The 22,118-nt window shown below is 40.5% G+C and overlaps 2 protein-coding genes across 6 annotated transcripts in view; one reads left to right on the top strand and one right to left on the bottom strand.

Moving 5' to 3' along the window:
* LOC117772460 (protein-tyrosine kinase 2-beta-like) overlaps positions 1-6,434 on the bottom strand; it is a 14,924-nt gene extending 8,490 nt beyond the window's left edge. For 2 of the 3 annotated variants that reach the window (XM_034603626.1, XM_034603632.1), the window contains exons 1-7: positions 2,176-2,588; positions 1,321-1,499; positions 1,137-1,224; positions 930-1,009; positions 725-787; positions 421-475; positions 175-315 (exon numbers count right to left, since the gene is read on the bottom strand). In XM_034603626.1, the coding sequence (XP_034459517.1) occupies positions 175-315; positions 421-475; positions 725-787; positions 930-1,009; positions 1,137-1,224; positions 1,321-1,499; positions 2,176-2,424 (855 nt within the window). In that variant the 5' untranslated portion in view covers positions 2,425-2,588. Of the gene's footprint in view, positions 1-174; positions 316-420; positions 476-724; positions 788-929; positions 1,010-1,136; positions 1,225-1,320; positions 1,500-2,175; positions 2,589-6,390 lie in introns of those variants that run through there. The other variant, XM_034603641.1, reaches the window with a different exon arrangement.
* LOC117772480 (rho guanine nucleotide exchange factor 7-like) lies at positions 5,383-22,118 on the top strand. Of its 3 annotated transcripts, XM_034603663.1 has the most exons (23): positions 5,383-5,878; positions 7,010-7,093; positions 10,649-10,733; positions 11,016-11,140; positions 11,223-11,427; positions 12,429-12,520; positions 14,126-14,220; positions 14,736-14,831; positions 15,332-15,454; positions 15,548-15,686; positions 15,857-15,916; positions 16,198-16,344; positions 16,504-16,590; positions 16,673-16,751; positions 17,085-17,215; positions 17,300-17,524; positions 17,669-17,762; positions 17,860-17,949; positions 18,404-18,562; positions 18,972-19,068; positions 19,309-19,363; positions 19,582-19,726; positions 19,824-22,118. In XM_034603663.1, exons 1-22 carry the CDS (start codon positions 5,714-5,716, stop codon positions 19,702-19,704), a joined length of 2,556 nt encoding a protein of 851 aa, XP_034459554.1. In that variant the 5' UTR covers positions 5,383-5,713; the 3' UTR covers positions 19,705-19,726; positions 19,824-22,118. The 3 variants fall into 3 exon arrangements, with proteins under 3 accessions (XP_034459554.1, XP_034459543.1, XP_034459562.1); XM_034603652.1 differs by having other exon boundaries at positions 5,384-5,878; positions 19,582-22,118; XM_034603671.1 differs by lacking the exon at positions 18,404-18,562 and having other exon boundaries at positions 5,386-5,878; positions 19,582-22,118.

Genomic DNA, 22,118 nt, shown 5'->3' with positions numbered 1-22,118 from the left:
TTAATCACATTGATAACACATTAACATGTCGAAGCAGAGAACAATCAATAAAACTGTGCCTCGCCGGTCTTAAAAGAAAAACCTTAACCATGAATACCACCAGGAAATAGCCTTTCATCTGTTTCTTAGAAACTAAAACCGATGTCGTGAAGTCTGAATCACTGAAGCGCTCACCACCAGCTGGCAGGCGAAGCTCTCCTGTGTGAAGCTGTAACACTGGGCCAAAGTGCTGAAGAACTTGGCCACGCACTCGTCCTGCTTCAGCGTGGAGTAGCCCTGAAACGTCTGCTGGATCATCTTACGCAACTGCTTGAGCTGATAAACACACACACTTGGAATTAACTAATTTTGTCAAACCTGTATTAGACTTTAAAATGAAGATTATTAAAGGTTTTAAACCAGGTAAATGAATGTTCCTACCTTCATGCTGTCAATCAGCTCTCTGGGAAAGAACAGGTCCAGCCCGACATCCTTCCTAATGGAGGAGAGTCAGATCATAAAACAAACGTTTATTTTAAAAAAGCATAAAGAGCAAGATATGTTAACTCCACAACATTCAGTTTCCCTGTTTGTCCTCTTTACACAATGGTTTTTGGTGAAGATGATTTGACAGTAGTGCATGTATCACATAGACTCAAAAAGGCCTGATGTAAAAGGGAAGTCGCAGTTTGCCTTAATGGAGGTAAAGGGCGATGCACACATACAACAATCACATTTGGCTTACTCTAATAGTTCAAAGTTGGACTTTTTCTCCAGTCCGTTTGAATTCATGTCTTTGTAGAATCTCCTGTGAACATGAAACATTAACATTTTATCATGTAGGAACAGAAAATAATCACTGCTGTTGTTGTCCTGCTTTCCTAAAGCTATTGCAGTGACATATCTTAATTTTTTTCAGGAGTGTGCATGAGGCCGTAGTTGTGCAGTACCTAATCTCCAGACAACCGAGCTGCAGCGCCATCCCATCACTGACCTTTGAAGCATACTGCTGCATGTAGTCACTTCGTACCTGTGGGTAAGCACACAAACACACCTTTCATTGACCTACCATAAACACACATGATAGTCCTTATCTAATAGAAATCCGCAGGGAACAGGGATACAGACACACACACCCACACCGGCACATCACTGACCTGCTGATAAAAGTAAAGCATAGTGGTTCTGTCCTCTTTGAATTTCTCCATGAAGTCTGATGGGATGTATCTGAGCCTCAGGTCATATCTGCACAAACAACAGAGTTAAGTTCTCCAAGTCGAGGCTCACATGGTAAATTAGTAAGACTACGACAGTATACAAAAAACAGACAGAAGTACTGACCTCCACTCGGCCTCCAGGTGCTGTTGTTCGTAGCGCTGAGTGAGTTCGGACACTGTCAGGTCTGGGTGCAGCCAGTGTTTCTCTGAGGACTTGAGGTGTTTGAGGAGGAGGCTGTAACACAGGCTGTGTTTTATCTCTGGACCCACACAACCACTGCACAGCACCACATGAATGATATCCTGGGATACAAGTCACGTCCAACATGTTAATGTCATACTGTAGAAGCAGGTGATGACGTTTTTTAAATAAAGTATAGCAGAGTACAGCACTGTACAATATACTGGAGCAGAGTACAAGTAGAGTATAGTATAGTATAGCAGAGTAGAGTACAGTATAATAAAAGACAATGGAGTGTAAATAGTGGATTACAATAGAGAATAGTTATGTACATGGTGCCTTAGAGTAGAAGAAATAGTAGAGTACAGAGAAAAGCCCAGTTTAGTGTCAGGAAGAGTGAGGCAGAAAGTGAAGAAAGAAAACACACTAGGAACAGAGACTACAAAATAAAACAGCACACAGGGACACCGAAACATCTCAGGCAAACATAAACACAAGGAAGTAAAGAAACACGAGGTAATAATAAAACAGAAAACACTCTTAATAAAGAGGCGGAAAAACACTGAAAAATACAAAAACCATGACAGTTTAGTATAGTGGAGTAAAGTACAGAAGAGTCTAGTAGAGTGCAGTAGACTAGTGTACAGTGGAGTATAGTAGAGTACTGTATAGTGACGCACAGTGGAGTAAAGTATAGTAGAGAATAGTACAAAAGAGTACAGTGGAGCATGTAAAGTACACAACACAGTGGGTTTCAGTAGAGAAGAGTAGAGCAGAGCAGAGCAGAGTAGAGTTTACCTTGACCGCCCAGCCCTCCTCACAACGGACCAGTTTGAAGTTCTTGCCCAGGTTGGAGCTGTTGCTAAGGAAACACACTTTGATGATCTTCACCTGGAGGATGTTGTCCCTGGCGACAGTTGCCGTGGGAGAAAAATCCAAGGAATCTGAGCGGCTGGTGGGAGACATGCTCCTCCAGGACAGGGTGCTTGTGTCTCCTGACATCACACACACACACCACACACACACTCCACTACTGCTCAGAGACATACATTGTCATCACGCCTCCACACACACTTTTCACTCTCTGTCTTTTCCCTCTGTCACACACACACATTTAGTCACACACACGGAGGGATGCAGAGAAGCTGGAGACAGAGTTGAACCCAACAATCACAATCATTCTCTGTCGGTTTTGAAGAATTTGCAGAACATTCCCACGAGTCGACTCCTGCTGCGATCTCTGTACTCACCGGTTTTGCTAACCCTCTGGAGACAAGTCAACCCCTGCTGCAAACTGCACTCATGTTGCATCTGTAAACATTCAGATATTTGTTCTTCTTTCACGGGCGAAGAGGAGTCGTCTGTAGCTGCGTCTTGTCTGAAGAAGAAGAACCGCATCAGTGAGTAAAAGAGGAAGCGGCACTCACAGAAATATAAGGAAGTTAACAGAAAACCTTACAGAACTGATGAAACCGTCATGTCACCCCCTATCTTCTAGCATACAATGGCACAGTCCAACAAAAAAAAAAATACAACACACCCCCACTGTGCTAAAGTAGGCAAGGCTCACTTCCCTTTCTGAAGTTTTTGATGAGCAAAACCACAGTGCAAGTGAAGTTGGTGGGGATTGTGCAGTTTAGTAATATTTTTTTATCATACAATGCTGTCATTTTTTAAATTGATATGTAGATAGGGATGTTTGAATTTCACCTGTTGGCATTAAGTGCTGCTACGTTAAAGGTTTTAAACCAGACTATCGTGGCTCTGGAGATGGACACGTTTGTTGGTGGGTCTCAACTCAACTGCTGTGAAATTCTTCACAGATATTCATGGGACAAAGAGGATTTATCCTTGAGTGACGGCGCTTTAATAAGAGCAGGGCATGACGTGTAAAATTAAAATCACATTTTTCACATGGGCACTTATCATCAAAAGCTCTTAAATCTTGTCTAATTTAGAAGCATCACAATACACCAGAAGTATCCCATCAGATTAGATTGACCTTATCCAGACACAACACCTCCACTGCTTTTTATTAATCATCATTGTATTTTATTCTTTAAATTTTCAAATTAATAAATAAAACATTCTTTGAAATGGAAAACATTCATAAGATAACCCACATTGTGTATTTTCTAAGTGGCCGGGGGTCTGACCACGAGTCCTGTCTCCCCCTGGTTTCACATTACACCAGAATGGTTTCGTTCTGCCTCTCTTGACTCTGAATCACCGGTTGAAGACTGTGTCTGAGTCGATGTGTGAGAATTGGGTCACGTTTGCAGGAAGAACATGCTGATGTGTTACAAGAGCAACAACCACTGGTGGGAAAAAAAAGTGCTAGCTTGTTTCTCCCCTTGCGAAAAGCCTGCAACCATTTGTTATGAAATAGTTTGATCCTGTTTGTGATAATATAATATCACGAAGCTGGCAGCTGGTTGAGTTATGCAGAAATATAGATGAACTTCAGGAAGTCTGAAACATATTCAAAACAAAATCAATCTCCTTAGGTTCTGATGATGTTGGTGGTGGAGGAGTGAAGATTTGGATGCCAGAATTTATTATTCACATCAATTTCATCATTCTTCTCTCTTTTATTGTATTGCTAATTCACATATTTATATATTTTACTTGTAAAAGTGAATGTCCTGTTGGGCTTTGTGTACAAAGTTTTCAAACCCACAACCCCACCCTGTTTGCTTCTGGTAAACAGCCCAGACCCCACAGTTAATGTTGAGCATCTTCTTGTTGTGTGCTTTCATATGAATATGTACCTCTCTTTTTATTGTTCTTGAATATAATCTTTTTCTTTTTCTTCATGTTATTAGTCTTTATGTGCTTTGTTTACTCAGTTAAAATATAAATTCTGAGAGCTTGAATCGATAATTACCAATAATAACTAAATGTATTAATTGGTATATGGATTTGCAATAATCAGAGTTCAGCCTGTAATTGTTATCGCAACTTGTCAGTTTTTGTCTTACCTTCAGTATTTACCAACACTATTACTATTTTTATTTATTTTTAAGTGATTTTCCTCTTCCTTTGAATAAGATACATTTCATCTTACTCCAGCTGCTGTAAAAATTGAGATTTTATGTATAAAAAAAGATAAAGTTAGAGTTAACACCGTGTGTTTCAGCCACATTTATATGTAAATTTGTAAATGCAGCTCTGCATTAATTAGCCTGTTAATCATCTGTGGGACTGTCCTGTGATACTTCTGTCAAGTTTTAAAAGATGTGAAGAGTTAAAATGGAAGTAATGGTTTTGCCTTCAAAGTAAAAGTATTAAATGAATGAAAAAAAATGGATGAAAAAAAATGGTCTGCACTGAAAAGGTAAGATGTTAAATTGTTAAATGTATATGTTACAATGTGTTGTAAAATATGACTGAATTGAATATCTCTGATAGTCCAGCTTAACTTCAACTGCAACCTTGCTTAGATAAGTATCCTCTAAGACTTTTGGAAATTGATATTTGGCACAGAATTAAAAAGAAATGAGGCAATCCAACAGCAATGCCAAACAAAAAAGGCTAAATATATTTTAGGCTACTGACCAGTGCTATATAGCTGATTATATTTTATAAAATTATTTTAAAAAGCTTGTATAATTATGATTATAATGTTTTTTAAATGTTTGGGAAATATATTTCACACAAGATATTGTTACAAATGTTTCTGGTGCCACAAATTATATATCATTTCCAATAAGCTGTAATAAGTTTCCTCTGTTTAGTCCACTTTAAGCTTTTTGTAACAACACTATAAACAACACATAAACAAATAATAAGCAATACTAAAATGCATATTAATATTAATTATCTTTTTCGATACAAAAAAGCAGTTCAATATGGTTTCCTATTTACATATTGTCAGCATACAAATCATTATATGGTTTTCATTGTGAACAACAGCTTGTGAAGGCTTTTAAACTGAAAGTCATGAAAGGAAGTCACATCCCACAGTGGCGACATTGACCCTGATGTTGTTGCTACTTTGTGCACGCGCAAAGAGAGAGAGAGAGCGAGAGAGAGAAGGATAGAGAGAGAGAGCAGGATAGAGAGAGCAGTGCAGGACATGAGAGTGTTTTCAAAGGAAGGAAGCTGCTTTATTTCTCATTTCCACCTCTGTATGTGTTTACTATTAATAGCAGAGGCTGATCCATCCAGAGCGTCGGGACTGACTGATGTTCTCACCAGGAGGAGCTGACTGAGCCTCCCCTCTCATTCTGGAAGCACCACCAGGAGAGAGCAGACAGTGAGGAAGAGGAGGAGGAGGAGGAAGACTGCTGCTGCTGCTGCTGCTGCTGATCCAGGACACCACACACCCTCAGCCATGAATTCAGCCGAGCAGACGGTAACGTGGCTCATCACGCTGGGGGTCCTGGAGTCCCCCAAGAAGAGCATCTCGGACCCAGAGGGTTTCCTCCAGACGTCCCTGCAGGACGGAGCGGTGCTGTGCCGGCTGCTGGAGCGACTCCGACCCGGGACGGTGGACAAAGTGAGTGCATGGAGGGCGGAGGGAGGAAAAAATCATTATAAATAATAAAAAATGTGCTTTATTTCTTATGAAAAACCACATGAAAGCATAATAGGACAAACAAAAACTCAATTAGGCTGCAACTAAATAACTGTAAGGCTCCTGGCAAAAAATTGCTTTCATATGTAAATATATTATAAGAATGGCATATTCATATATTAATATTACTTACTAGGACTTACATTCTTACTAATAATTATATTTCTTGAAACACAGCAGTCTACACTCTATCCTCACCATTACTGTTCCACTTTGTTTTTCTGAATTTTTCTTTCCTTATAAAATATATGTGGCGACACACAATATATATGACTCCTGTGCCAATAAGGGAAAATATGTGTGTAGTAAAAGTGAAAAAATACTTATATTGAATCTAGACTAATTTTACCATTTTGTACTACTGTGCAAACTACCAACTTTATTGTACAGATGTGATATGGGCTCACACACACACCCACACACACACCCACCCACCCACACACACACACACACACACACACACACACACACACACACACACACACACACACACACACACACACACCCACTTACACACACATACACACTGGACTATGAACCTGTCGACGTCACATCCTGCTTTGGCTTATCCAACTTCCCCGGGAGATTGTGGATGTCAAGTCAAGTTCACCTCAGTTAGCTGCAACTCAAGACACAGTGACGGCACGTGTATTTCAAAATAAAAGCATAAAACGTGTCAGTAGCTCTGGATCGCGTCCTGTGCTCGTTTATTTACTTCATTAGCTCTTCCACAGCTAAAGACACACCAGTCTACAAACATGTAGGTATCTACTTACTGTAATAAAAAGTGTTAATGTAGTTTTTGCTCAAATTTAAAAACAAAATGTTAGAAAACGTCTTTGTTTATATTTTAATTTGAAGCCTTAAACCGGAAATATTGCTTCTATCTTTGGCTAGCTTGTCTTTAACGAGCAGCAAGTGGCAGGTGCACAATCAGACCCTGGAGTCAGACTGTTTCCGTGCAGAAAACCATCAGAACACCTTGGTTCCCAGTGTAATGCTCATGTTTCCAGTCAGTGTTTTGATGCTAATTCAGCCACTTCCGGTGTGTAGTTCTTCCAGGAGCCGAGGGGCGACAGCGACTGTCAGAGGAACATCGGAGAGTTCATTAAGGGCTGCGGCTCTTTCTGTGTGGAGGTGAGCTGACGCCTTTTAAAACCTATTGATGAATGTGATCAACACGCGATGAGGCTCAGGAAACAGACTCCACCACATCTACAGCATCACACGTGTTGTTCAAAACAGATTCCACAACTTGTTTATCTTCCTGTTTACATCTTTGTCCGGTTTATACTGAGAAGACTGAACATGGCTGTGGGGATTCATTCTCAGATATTTCATTGTGATCAGCCATGATTAGTTTAAAAAAATCATCTTTAACACTTGATCTTCTGTTTATCCGTCACTCCAGCTTGTAAACACATGTTTCCTCCTACTGCTTTTACATTAATCACCCTTTCTATAGGGTCTATAAGGGGAAATATTCCTTTTATTATTAATGTTGGAGGTCTGCTATAATACAATCATAAGTGTTAATGTGTTTATTTATAGATGACTTTTAATCACTCAGATCTGCATATAACTATTACCTGTGGTCCAGGTAAAGTTCTAAGAACCTGGCAACCCAAAAGTTAGCATCACTCTTTTATTGTCCATTAATAAAACCATGAGATAAAACTTGTTTAAATTACTCTGATAGAAAGAGGTACAACTTTATTTATTGAAGAAAATGGTGTGTATCCTTATATATATTATTATTACAGAATGAAGTATATAAAAGCATGAAACCACTTTGTAGTTTCTGACGTTAAGTTATGAAAGAGTTAAAATGGAGTTCCCATTAATAACATTCAGTTCTCGGTTTAAAAAAAGATGCCGTGTTAAACGTGTTGTCGCTGCTCGAGGACGAGATGCAGTTCCTTTTGTAGTTATGGAAACAAGAGGCAGAGGCTGATCAATAATGCTGCGTTTTTGGGAATCTGTTGAATAATTCTGATGAAATGTTATTATTTGGATTTCACAGCATTTCAATTCCCTCTGGTAGCAGATGATGGTGATGGTGACATGCACAGATAATGTTGTTATTGGTGATTATTAGGTTTGTTGGCTCCAGCAGAGTTTTCTCGTGTACGTCACTGGACACCAATATTCTGATATTACCCTGATTAATACATGAATCTGAGTAAGACGCTGCCATGAAAACAGCATTTTCTCATGATATTAACTTGAACAAGGCCATATCAAGCGATAATTGAATTAAGACATGTAGAGTTCGGATCTTAGTCACATTATATAGACAGACATGTATACATACCATCCTATTTGACTTTTCACAGCATGTTGTGACACTGGCATGTGTCAGTTACTAACTGCTTGATGACACATACCCTGTGTTTGAGTGTAATGTCGGATAAATGCCGCAGTGGACGTAATGTTCACTTCAGTGCAAATCAGACTATGCTCTGTTACATGTAAATGGGAGTATGAATGAAACAGTCTATTAGAATAATGTGTAAATGTCGGAATAAGGTCGTAGTCTGAATATTGGTGTCCATTTAAATGTAGTCGTTCTGTCAAAAGTCTTTGTTACTTAGATTAAATCTTTGTGGGCAACAATAGATAATCATGCACAGAAGCTGTGAGACAAAGTTTGAAATGCTGAAATCAAGATAGACGTGTTTATCAAAATCAGATCTGTATTGTTATCAGAGTTCAAAAGGACATAGGGTGTGCGTGTTTGCACAACAGTAGATCAAACCACTTTATATCCTGCTCAACAGCGGGTGTGAAGGGGGGCGAGTGAGTGCTGTGGTACGAAGTGACACACACGTACACACACACACACACACGCATTATTGATGTAATTTATGTAAAAAAAAAAACATGGAGTCATAATGACAAACATCAGATTATGTAACTCAGAAGTCGTAGGCTGCAGACCTTTTTAACAAGGTTTGTCTCCAGACCTCGAAAATTTAATTGATGAGGAGAAGAAGCTTTGAAAAAACAACTTGAAACTGTGGCGAAGGAGAAATGTAAAAGAGAATGAGAAGATGAAATGGAGGGGAGGAGGGGGGTGGGCTGATGTAATGCAACACGCCGGGCTGCCAGTGGATATTTCCAATCAGGTTGATTAGAGCCATGTCAGCCATGTTGCTGGGAGCCAAGGCCTCCATTAACCAGCAGCCCGGCTGACATCAGCGTAGTAATTCTCCCAGACTGTCAACGGAACGAGCAGAGGACGAGCCAGACCGGCCGTCCAATGGGAGGAGGATAACATGAGGGACAGTGTGAGCGCAGATGACTTCTGACTCCACGATTAAACAGAGCTGCACGATTAATCAGAATAACAATCGGCAACATAAACTCGGCTGCTGCGATTAATTAAACCTAAACGGATGGAGATATTGATCCGGTGCATTTAGTGTGCCTCCTCTAAGGTGTTAAAACAAGCGCTCCCTGTTAGTAGGTAAGCTGTTTGACCAATCACACTATTTTTATTGCTATGTATCTTTAGGAAGACGCTAATATCAAGAAAACAATTTAAAGATTTGTACATTTAAAAGGCGGTTTATTGATGAGACATCCTCCGTCTTGGGGTCTTTGTTCACTCAAACCCATTAAATTCCTTTAGAGATCAATAATCTTCATTCATATAAACGATCTGTGCACTGTAGAGGCGCCTGTCTTTGTTGCTGACTTGCTACATGTCAATCTTAGTGTCAGATTTAAGTATTAATCAAATGTATTGATCTCGGAAGAAGTAAAACGTGTGCATGCAACAGTAACACATTTCTGCTGCAGGAGGAGAGAAGCTTCGAACTGTACGTTGGCTAAATGCCCGCGGTGGAGGGGAAACTGTGTGTGAGCTGTTGCGTCCACGCTGCTTTGACTTTAATCAGGACGTGTGTATACATCACATCCAGTGGATCTTTTCTTAGTCGAAGATGACATTAAAAAACACTTTTTTTTGTGAAGTTCACCTAAAGAAAAGGAGGAATTCTTGTCGTTAACTTAATTTTTGTAAAGTTCCTCATCATCAGAATATTTTAGCTTTGCCTTTTTTACGGCTCAGATCGCTCCACCTTCACACTTTGGGAACGTCGAAGTCAGTCAGTGTGTGGAGTACACACAAGATTAGGGGCTTCAGAGGTATTTTGATTATGGCTCGTGTGTGTGTGTGTGTGTGTGTGTGTGTGATGGGGAGATTACAAGGGGGAGCTCAGACTTTGAGTAATCCTGATCCAGACTCCAGTTGGAGCAGGGGTGTAAACCTGCACTAAACTCAGTGTTTCCTCAGTTTTAAGCTGACAAAGTTCTTTTTTTATGAATAACACCGTATCTGGTTTTTAAACAAAGACAGCCACAACAGGCAGCTGTAGAGACACAGAGGGGAACTTAAACAATACGGTACATGTATACACACCAAATAAAATAGTGTAAATAAAAATTCCAATGTCAGCGAATGGGTTCAGGGTCGTATCCCAGGTAAATTGTATATAAAAGGGCTGGTGCCTGATTCCTCTTGCTCCACCACAACATTCCCTGAATGAGATACTTGCGTGGAAATGTCAGGAAGCTTTGTGACGTTGCTCTATGAATTTATAATGAACGTGTTTACTTGGTCTCTCCTGCCTCGAACCCCTCGACACTATCTTATCGCTGTTCTTTATTCGGTTTTCTCTCCTTTAGCCTTTCGAGGTCAGCGACCTCCTGCAGGGGCTGAACTTCACCAAGGTGCTGAACTGCCTGGTTGCCCTGAACAAAGCTACTGAAGGCAAGATTATTGATGCTTTGTGCACGTGTCAGTGTGTGTTTGGTTTGAAGCACACTTTTCTTCTTTGCCGTGCTTTTATTTTGCAGTAAATTGTGCTCTATAAATGTGTATTGGTAATGTTTTTTATCAGAAATCATTCTAAAGTGTAAAAGCATATCAAGAACTAATCAAGTTCAAGTAATTTTATTTTGATAAAAGCTTTTTATTAGTATAATGTCATGTGAGTTTAAGATATTTGAATTTTTTTGTAAAACTACTTATTAGGATATTGTGCATTTGCAGATTTAGGTGTTTCTGAGGACAGTGTGTGTGTGTCACACTCCTCAACATCCAGGATCAAGTCATTTGATTCTCTCAACACTCAGAGTCGCTCCTCCAAACTGCATCAGCCTCAGTACCGCAGCCTGGTGAGTTACCATGACAACCGCAATAACCTCTCACAAGTAATGGTAGAAAACAAACACTGACGGGGGTCCGTCTCCTTCCTAGGACATGTCGGAGGGCAGTGGGTGTGTCCAGTTGCTGGTCAAGGCGCGCTTCCCCTTCCAGCAGACCAATGAGGACGAGCTCTCTTTCGACAAGGGTGACATCATCAGTGTGTTCAGGCAGGAGGATGGGGGCTGGTGGGAAGGCTCGAACAACGGCAAGACCGGATGGTTCCCCAGTAACTATGTGCGGGAGCTGAAAGGAAGTGGTGGGTGAAGCCCACACGTTTATTTCCCCAAATCATATTTCAGAGCAGTGGGGAGAAAATGAACTGTCTTTTCAGTCTGGGCTACAGTAGATGGTTTGGTCACTGTTACTGTTCCTTTTTCTATCTCATGTTAACACCTGAAATGTGCACTGCTTTTTGCATCTGCAGCTGATCCAGAACACTGCAAGACAAGTGTTGTGACATGTTTTTTTTTATGTAAATGCATTGTATAGATTGAATATAAAGATGGACGTCATGATGGCACGACCTGACTCCAGGTCTGTTCTTACTGTTAATAACTTACTGATTAATGAAGTAGACTGACCAGATTATCCATGAAACATATTGTAATTCAGCGCAAATATGTGTAGTATTTACTTTGGTTCAGTGACTTAATCCCATTCATCTCTGGATTTAATGGCTCCAATATTCAACGGCTGCCACTTCCCTGTGTCTGATTGTGTTGGTTGGTTGTGTGTCAGGCAGGAAACAAGAAAGGAAGCTCCACAAGCACACAATGACAGGAAGTTCCTGAGGTGCTGTATAGAAAGGAACTTCCTGATTTAAAGCTTCACAACAGCAAACAAGGACCATGATCACGACGTACTAAGCAGTAGCAGCACATGCATTCATGTAGTGACCATTCAGTGGGAGCTGTTAGATTTGTGAGATAAAGGTTTCTCCTGTTTTAACTACTTGACCTTCCTGGATAAAAGAAAAACTAAGACAATAAGGCCTCTTATGCGTTTTTAAAAGCATCCTAATTGTCGCAGATTCAACTTCAAATAGCTATTTACTTTCTCTGCTCAGTCAGAATTGAGATTTACATGAATACACTCAGTATCTAGAAAATAGTCATTACTCCTCTGGATTTACATTGAAATATCTCCAAAGAGCAATAGTGAACTGAAGGGTATGACTAACCCTAACCCATTTTATTTTCTTTATTTTTGTCTCCATTTCCTGCCACTGACCTTTTTAAACCCTTCTTCTGTTTTCAGATAAAACGTTAGAAAAGCCAAAGTCTGGGACTCTAAAAAGTCCACCCAAGGGTTTCGACACCACGATCATCAGTAAGACGTACTACAACGTGGTGAGCATCATTCTTCAGTGACCATGTTTGTGTCTGCGTGCGTGCGTGCGTGCGTGCGTGCGTGCGTGCGTGCGTGCGTGTGTGTGTGTGTGTGTGTGTGTTAATTGTCAAATGCTCAAGCAAGAAAATCTGTTGATTATTATTATGATCATTATTCCAAATAGTTTTGGGTTAGAACGTAGAGGTTTTGGGGCAAAGGTTTGAAATGCGATGGGAAAGAAATCTGAATTTTTGAAGCTGCCATTACCCACAAATTTAAATAAATAATCTCCTGCATGTAGCTCTTAGACTTAGACTGCTGGAGTGAACCCAGTTAATGGATGTGTGTGTGTGTGTGTGTGTGTCTGCTTTTACAATCAATTATTTTTCATCCACACGTCCAATTAATGATCGTGTAGCTGTTGTCTCTCTCTCTCTGTGTGTCTGTGTACAAGGATGTGTTGATTTGTGGTGGCTGCATGGCACTACTGCATATGCCATCTATAAATATGTGTGTGTGTGAGTGCAGCAGATGTAAAGTAGGTTATTGCTTCCGTTTCAGTGGTTTCTGGGGCAGCCTTGCCCCAGGGTTGTCTCCTGCGTGTGTGTGTGTGTGTGTGTGTGTGTGTGTGTGTGTGTGTGTGTGTGTGTGTGTGTGTGTGTGTGTGTGTGTGTGTGTGTGTGTGTGTGTGTGTGTGTGTGTGTGTGTGTGTGTGTGTGTGTGTGTGTGTGTGTGTGTGTGTGTGTGTGTGTGTGTGTGTGTGTTTTAATAATGTAACAAGCTGCACAGTCACTCTAGACAGTCCATATTCTTTGGTTGGAGTACCTAAGTGTCCCTCAAACACAGACAGACACACACACATATGCTAACACACACACAGACCCTGCCTGAAGTGAATGCTGTTCCCAAACACAAATGAAAGAGGAAAAAAATTATAAATATAGAGGTTTTTGTCCTTTTTCTCAGAGCTTTTCAGAGCCTTAGGACAAAAGCTTTTTTTGACTGTGTTTGTCTGTGAATGTTGTCATGCTCTTGACGTCAATATCAATTTTCAATTTACAAAATATAGCTTTAATTTCATTTTATTTCAGTGCTGCAGTGGCAGTCTGGCTTTTACAACATCAGTCTAAGATGCTACAATTCATTGGCAGAAACCTTGTTCCTGTGAGATTTCTGATGAGCGATTAGCCTGTAGAGTAAGGCCCATTATGCAGCTACTGTGTTCCAGCTCCCAGAGGATCTGATATCTCCGTCCATTAGCCTTTTACAAAATACATCCTCCACCAACAAAACAAACTGCTCTTAGAGTGATTTCCACTTGCTAAATTAACTAAAAAGTACACATCAAATGCATCTATCTCAAAGATGTTGTCTGTCAGTTTACATAGTTCTTGATACACTGATGGTTAAAATGAAATGAAACATTGTGATTGACAGCTTAGACGGACTCACGATTGGCCTATCCCGTGTATCACCACCTACCTAAGAAATATATATAAGATTTTCAAAATAAAAGTGTGTGCTTATATATTTAATGGGAATTGGGATTTTTATGGACACTCGTATCTTTTTACTATCACTGTAAATAAAATTAAAGTCTCTATCGCTGTGTGTGCGTGTGTCAGGTCCTGCAGAACATCCTGGAAACAGAGACTGAATACTCCAGAGAACTACAGAGTCTCCTGGGCTCATACCTCCGCTCACTTCACCCCACAGACAGGTCCGGTTATTTTTACCCTTTTTTTATTTTTTATTCATCACAGTCGTGTTTTAGAGGCAGTGACACACATGAGCATATCTGTTGAAATACCAATATTGTCTGCACAATCTTCCCACAATTTAGTGAACATATACTGTATACCACATCTATACTATATTGTACACATACACACATTTCAATATTTATAGTTTATTGTATGAATTACAGCCATCTTTTTATCATTTGATCTACAGTATGTAAAATTAATCAATACTGCACTTTTACAAGATTTGATTGATCTGATTTATTTCTGGCACCATTTAGGAATTAGAGTTCCTCAAGTATAAAAGGATAAATATCTATATGATGAGGCTGCAGTTGACTGATATCTAAATACTAAATCGCTGATTCTACAGAAGATTTAATTCAAATACAGAAATCTGTCAATATATGAATTAATCAGGATTACTCACAGAAGATGTCTGAATTATGAATGATGCCCCTCCGCTCTTCCTTCTTCCTCCTGTGCCGTGTAGACTCAGCAGCGTCGACATCGGTCACATTCAAGGAAATCTGGAGGAGATCTCGACCTTCCAGCAGATGTTGGTTCAGTCCTTAGAGGAGCACACAAAGTCAGTACATCCCTCTCATCTGTATGCTAAGATCTTCCCTTAACTGATTATTTGTTCAAGATCCTTTTGAAAATGATGGATTCGAGAATAACCAGCAGATGGAAAATAGTCAGTATAATATATGTATCTTACTTATTTGCGTCACTGACCACAGTATGGCTCATGCAACACTATTATTTTTTCCTTCTACCCTGCAGATGTGTTGCATCCTGTTAAACTAACAATGCATCCCTCCAGGTTCACATCAAAACAAAGCAGCACAGACTGTAGATGGCCTGAGGGAAGCATCATGTAGTCAGTCAGTGTAGTGACAGAGACATCTAGTGGGAGACTGAAGTAACGCAGTCTTATTTGCAGAGGCAGTGCAGCAACAGGCACGATCAGTTTCATGTCACTGTCCTTAAATACAACCTTCATGCAACTTTGTGTATTCTGCATGTGTGATTAAATGGCAGCAGAAGCAGTTTCTTGTCCAATATTGACACGTCATGTGTGTGTAGACTCCCAGAGAGCCAGCAGAGGATTGGGGGGTTCTTCCTGAGTCTGATTCCCCAGATGAAGATCCTCTACGTGGCCTATTGCTCCAGCCACCCGTCTGCTGTCAATGTGCTCACACAACACAGGTACAGTCAGAGAATGAGTGAGAACTGTGTGTGCACGTTTAGAAACCACGAGACAAAGACAGGAAACATAAATGTAAGTGTGATATGTGACAGTGAGGCGCTCGGGGAGTACATGGAGTCAAAGGGGGCGTCCACTCCAGGGATCCTGACTCTGACCACGAGTCTGAGTAAACCCTTCACCAGACTGCAGAGATACCCCACGCTGCTGAAAGAACTGGACAGACACATGGAGGTAAGTCCGTCCGTGTCTATTCAGATAAACCAACAAGCAAAGTTGGCAAGATTCAGATGATATTAAGTAACACAACAATGACCATGATCTGATCTCCATGCATGTATGCAAAAACGTTCTGTTCTGTTTCTAAGTTTGATCTATTTTATTATTTTTTGTCTTTGTCTCAGGACCAACACCCTGACAGAGCTGATCTCCATGCTTCAATGGCGGCCTTCAAAACCCTTTCAGTGAGACACACACTGATAAGATCTTATCACAGAATTCAGTTAAACCTGTAGCTGATCTGTATTGTTTTTATCAATATTATCAGTCACTACCACCTGTTGTACCACTATTCTAGCACATCAGTGTTATTAAAACTGCCAAAACAAGAGCTTTTGCTGCTATCAAGTAAATCCGCTTCCTGACTTGTGTGTGCCTTTTGTACCAACTAACAAACATGAACGTAAAGTATCTCACAGAGTTTTTGTGCCTTTGTATGATTCTTTGTGTGTGCGTGTGTGTTCAGGCTCAGTGTCAGGAGGTGAGGAAGAGGAAGGACCTGGAGTTGCAGATTTTAACGGAGCCAATCAGAAACTGGGAGGGGGATGACATCAGAACCCTCGGCCCCGTCCAGCACATGTCTCAGGCCAAGGTCCACACGCAGAACTGTCAGGTACCATCAGAAAAACCTGAACAGCTTAAACCCTGTTACCATCTTTATCCATCTGAAACACATTTGTTTGCTATTTCAGCTGGTTTTGTTTAATTACTTTACCTCAGGCTATTGCATTGTTTCCACTCTGTTCATGCAGTTCATCCTTTTGTTTTTCAGGAGTCAAACGAACGCTACCTTGTCCTCTTCCCTCACACACTGCTCGTTCTATCTGCCAGCATGAGAATGAGTGGATTCATCTATCAGGTGCGTTTCACATGAGATTAAACTTAAACCCTCAACTTATCAAAAACTCTGGTCGACTTATTAACCCTGTGTTTCTGCGTAGGGGAGGATGTCACTGTCAGGGATGCTCATCTCCAGAATAGAGGACGGAGAAAACCTGAAGAACGCTTTTGAAATATCGGGTCAGCCCTCTCTCTCTTTTACCTCGTGGACATTTCTGATTTTGTCTTTGCATTCGATACCTGTGAGGTTCCAAGTTGAATTGGATCTCACAGGAAGGCTACTACTTTACTGATTTGTGCTATAGCTTAAAAATATTTAAATAATATCACACTGATTCAGGCTAAAACATGTTCCTGTTGTGCTTTATATGAGGATGTGAATGTTAAACTGGTCAGAAGTTATGTAGAAAAACTGAAGATCCAATATTTCATCTGGTATTTGCCACCTTATTGTACTGTATTGTGAACTTTAGGTGAAATAAAAACAGAAAACACATGTGTTTTGTCGTACAGGTGCTCAGAGTGAGCGGATGCAGGTGGCGTGTAACACTCAGCAGGAACTACAGGAATGGCTGGACCTTCTCACCAAACACACACACACTCGAGCCGCACTCGCACACAAGCATCAGTCCGTCTGTCACACAGTAAGTGTTTTGTTCATTACTCGATCCTCATCCACTTCTTTACCTGCCTGCTCCTCTCTTTAACGTGTCCTCGCCTCCTCCCAGTTGCCGTCCCACCCAGTCACTCCCACCAGACACTCTGAGTCCCGTGGAGGGAGCAGCGGACACACCTACCACACCCTTCCCCATCCCGCCTCATACGGGACACCTCACGGAAGCAACCCAATGTGGGGGCCCCTTGAGCCACCGAGCACCCCCAAACCCTGGAGCCTGAGCTGCCTTCGCCCTGCGCCTCCGCTTCGGCCGTGCGCTGCTCTCTGCCTCAAGGAGGTGCTGTTCAATGACACTTTATAATAAATCAGGACACCTCTTCTTCTGTTGATATTCATTCGCTTGAAATTACACAATGTAAATGTTAATCTGGAGTTAGAATTACATTTCTGCTGTAAACATTGCTATCACTTTTTTTCCTAGGATATGAGCAAAAGTCCTAAAAACATGAAGAAGCTGCTCCCGAAGAGGAAGCCAGAGAGGAAACCTTCAGAAGAGGACTTCACTGTCAGAAAGAGTAGGTTTATAACTGCGTTTATATCGGCAGTGTTATGCGCGAGCGGTGCGTCCTCACTCGTCCTCACTTGTCCTTCTGTCCCGTCCTTGTCTTTCAGGCACCGCAGCTCTAGAGGAGGACGCTCAGATACTGAAAGTGATCGAGGCGTACTGCACCAGCGCCAAGACACGACAGACTCTCAACTCCAGTAAGCGCGCGCGCGCGCACACACACACACACATTATCACTTGAACATTCTCACACACTGCTAGCTACTGTGTGTTATTTCTGACACTTTGTTCTCTGCTTTCAGCCCTAACAATGTTTTTCTCTCTCCTCTCTTTTCATGTCTTCCCTTCATCCTTCATTGTTTTTCAATTAACTCCTTTATCCTTGCTGTCTTGTTTCTCCCTTTTTTTTTTTCCTGAATTTTATTCAATTAAAAATATTTTTATCCCTCACAAACTGCTTTCCTTTAATTTCTGGTTTAAATCCCATATTTATGTTCTTAAATAAATTCTGCCTTGTTTCAATATGGTTTATTTAAAAAAAAAAAATCCTTCATCCTATATGGTTTATACTCCTCCGCTCATCTCATCCCCCAACATTTAAATTTGGTTTGTTCCAAACTCCCGTCTTCTGCTGGTGACTTAATGGCACAGCTTGGCAAGGGACTGACCTCATGCACAACCATGTACTCGCTGACACCAGCCTCACCAATGCTGGTTTCCCTGGCAGCCTGCCATGTTCCGACCAATCAGAGGACTCGGATTATGAAAGTATCTGGACAGCCCAAAGTTTTAGGACTGCCTCGTTTTCTCGTAAGACACATTGGTGAAGCAGCTAGCGTCCAACTAGAGATAGATGTGTATACGTGTGTATCAGCCAGAACATCTCACCTGCTGTGTGTGTGTGTGTGTGTGTGTGTGTGTGTGTGTGTGTGTGTGTGTGTGTGTGTGTGTGTGTGTGTGTGTGTGTGTGTGTGTGTGTGTGTGTGTGTGTGTGTGTGTGTACATGTGCATCGGTTGTAGCTGTCTTTGTGCATTCCCATCAGTATAGCTTCAGGCAGCATATACCTCATTTTACTAATTACTAATTTTACTCTAATTCTGTATCAACCACTTGGAATGATGAAGTATCTTTGTGTGGATGTTCACATATTTGTGTATCTGACCGTATTGTGTGTGACGCAGGGTTGATAACTCACGCTGTCGCCATTGTTTCAATCAGGCTCCAGCAGGAAGGACGTTCAAATGTTGTTCCCAGAGGAGGAGAAGATCATAGTGGAGGAAACCAGGAGCAACGGACAGACTGTGGTGGAGGAGAGGTGCTGAAAATACAAAAACAACATAATATGTGAATACAAACATAGTGAATGGAGGAAACATGAAAAATTAGAGGTTGCCATAAAATAAATTGGAACATATCAATTGCTTTATGAAAAAGGAAACATATGAAATGCTAACAAGTTATAAATATGATTATATGGATTTAGGAAATGAGGATAGTGTCAGTATATCAGATGTAAAGTAGATCACAGTAAATCAGAGCTGTTGTGTTCCTGCAGGAGTTTGGTGGACACTGTGTACAGCCTCAAGGATGAAGTTCAGGAACTCAAACAGGTGAGTCTGCAGTTTTAGTTCACTACTAACCTGATTATTACTAAAACTTACATTTATAAACTTTATCTAGGTTGTTGTGTGGTAAGAAGTAATTTGTGTGTGTTTTTTAAATCAAGTGGGAACCAATTTTCTCCTTTTCCTTGATGGATCCTGCTTGTTTTTCCTCTCTCTCTCTCTCTCATCCATCCACTTTCCCCTCCTCTTCGGTTTTTCTACAGGACAATAAGAGGATGAAGAGGACGCTGGAGGAGGAGCAGCGAGCGAGGAAGGAGATGGAGAGGGTCATCAGGAGGGTTCTGAAGAGCATGGACGACCCAACCTGGGACGAGACAAACCTCTGAGATCAATGTGGATCAAAACATCATGGACAGAATTGTGACTTTTAAATGACCGAATGGCCTGAGTGAAATGTTGTTGTCCACCCGTGTGGACACAAACTGCCAACACGCCATTGTGTTATACGACATGTCTTCACCGTTTCCACGTCAACCCTCACAATTCCCTGCATACTAGACTCTGGACCAAGAGAAGATGCCTGCCGGCCATCAGCAAAGCCATCACATCTGACTTTAAAGTTGTGAAGCCAAAATAGCTGGTAGGCATGATGACCTCACTTCCTGTCATGCTCCTTTCCACTTTCTTTAAGCCTTTGGAGCGCCGACACAAAAATCTCTTTATATCTTTTACTTTCTTGCAGTAAGTATAAAATTTCACCATTGCCAGGAAAGTATTTTATTAACTGACCTGGTGCATGAATTAGAACGATACATGAGTTTATATATTTCATAAAAACTAAACAGACATTTTTGATTAGCAGCGACTTGATCACAAATCCAAATGTTAAAGCAACATTTACAAAGATGCTTATAAATTATTATTTGTGATAAACAAAAGACATTTTTTTTAAGCTAAACCTTAAATTACCAGCACTTATAGGTGGCCTCATATTTTACAGGATGACGTGAAAGTCCTCAGTCTGATGTGAATTAATTAAATTAATTGAATTTAAGACGATATAATGTGAGTTTATCCAATCAAAAACAACTTGTTATTGTCAAACGGAAGCTGGAGGGAGATATTCTCAGGAATCAACCATCAGGGAGTTTCAGCTTCCGCTCAGCATCCATTTCAGATTTCATGGAGAAAGCAATATCTAAAGATAAAAGAAATGTGTTTGAGCCAAATGAGCTGCAAGAACCAGTTTCATAAGTCTCAGCACAACAAGAAGACAGATGCTGAACTTTCAGATTCACCTCTGTTTCCCTGTGTGTGAATTTGAGAAAGCTTACACGGTAAACAAACTGTTAAATGTTATACATCTGCCAAAATCTGCAGTAAAATACATGAGAGTAACAGAAACATCATTGCAACCATTTGCAGTTAATTTAGAAAAACTAGGCAGAATCTTGTCTACCAGCAGTATGTTTTATATTCCTACCAAATATCACTTTTCTTTATTACTTGAAATATGTAAGCTTATATTGTGAAAAATTAACCGTAGCATCGCCTCTAATAGTCCTTGCACTGCTCAACACTTGACTACATCTGGGTACAGTGTTAAATATTTTGGAGCTTTTTATCATTTGTCAAACACAAGCTGTTATGGAAGTGTATCTTAAGCATGATAAGAACTACCTAAAATCACAGAAAATCATCTTTGAGAAAAACATACTTGACATACAATTTGATCTTTTAGTTTGGTCTATGTCCCATCCACTTACATGGAGGAGGAGGGGTTTATGACCTTTACTGACGGAGGCAATGAGGGCCAAGACGGTTTGGCGTCACTTTTAGGGTCTAGTCATGTCGCCCATCTTTATATACAGTCCTGGAAATGTAAATAATGAAATTACATTACGAAACAATGTGGGAGCGATTGGAAGCAAGTGATGACATTTCAGAGAGCTGTGCGCAACACCACCAATGCAATCGTTCCTTATTTTATTAGAAATATTGAGAATTTTGAGTTTCCTGTGCCTTTTTAAGATGAAGTAAATCTGGGGACCCACTGTCATTACTACGTGCTCCAGCTGTCTGAGACCTGTTAAAAGTAAGAGCTTTGTAAATCAGCAAAAACTTGAAATATACGATTGACCAAAAAAACTCATCAGGTAGCAATTTCAACAAATATTATATGTTTAGTAGCTGATTCTGAGGCGAGCAGAGTGATTTAACACTTCAGGAATAATTTGAACTGCACTGAACTGATTCAGAGGCATTGAATTTCCCAGTAAGAGTCGACATGTGTCAGAGAAACGATGTTCAGACACCATCGCAGTCTTCAGGAGCTTTAGTGCGTCTGCTCGATGATTTTTTTTGTTTCAAGGCCAAAATCCAAGCAATACAACACTGGAAATATATTGTTTTTGTTTTATGATTTTTACAATGTTGAAAAGAAACTTACCGTAGCACGATTTCTTATTTTTATATTTGTGATTGTGTTTTTACTCTTTAACGGCTGGTTTTGATTTATAAGACTTGTTATTTTCTACTTGGACCTTTTGTGTTTTCTCCCGAGCGTCAGTAAACTGATGAGGCTTTTAGCGTTACGACTTCACCTGCAAAACTAACTGAATGAGAACTACACTAATGTAAGCCATGTAATGCAATATGCCAATTTTTGACTCTAAATTATGTATTTAACTGAAGTAACTGATGTAAATGTATTGTGTCTTCAAGCAGTTGTTACTGTGAGAAGAATCATAACCTCTATTTATTTCACCCATTTGTCTGAATAAAATGTTCAATCAGACTC

This window comes from Hippoglossus hippoglossus, chromosome 2 (assembly GCF_009819705.1).
Source record: "Hippoglossus hippoglossus isolate fHipHip1 chromosome 2, fHipHip1.pri, whole genome shotgun sequence".
NCBI lineage: Eukaryota > Metazoa > Chordata > Actinopteri > Pleuronectiformes > Pleuronectidae > Hippoglossus > Hippoglossus hippoglossus.
The sequence above is the reverse complement of the archived record's forward strand: the minus strand, read 5'-3'. Positions and strand labels throughout refer to the sequence as shown.

Coding starts and splice junctions, on each gene's coding strand:
- LOC117772480 (XM_034603663.1), top strand. CDS start 5,714: ATGAATTCAGCCGAGCAGACGGTAACGTGGCTCATCACGCTGGGGGTC. Junction 10,734..11,015: donor CCTGAACAAAGCTACTGAAG/GCAAGATTATTG, acceptor GTGCATTTGCAG/ATTTAGGTGTTTCTGAGGAC. Junction 17,763..17,859: donor GGACTTCACTGTCAGAAAGA/GTAGGTTTATAA, acceptor CTTGTCTTTCAG/GCACCGCAGCTCTAGAGGAG.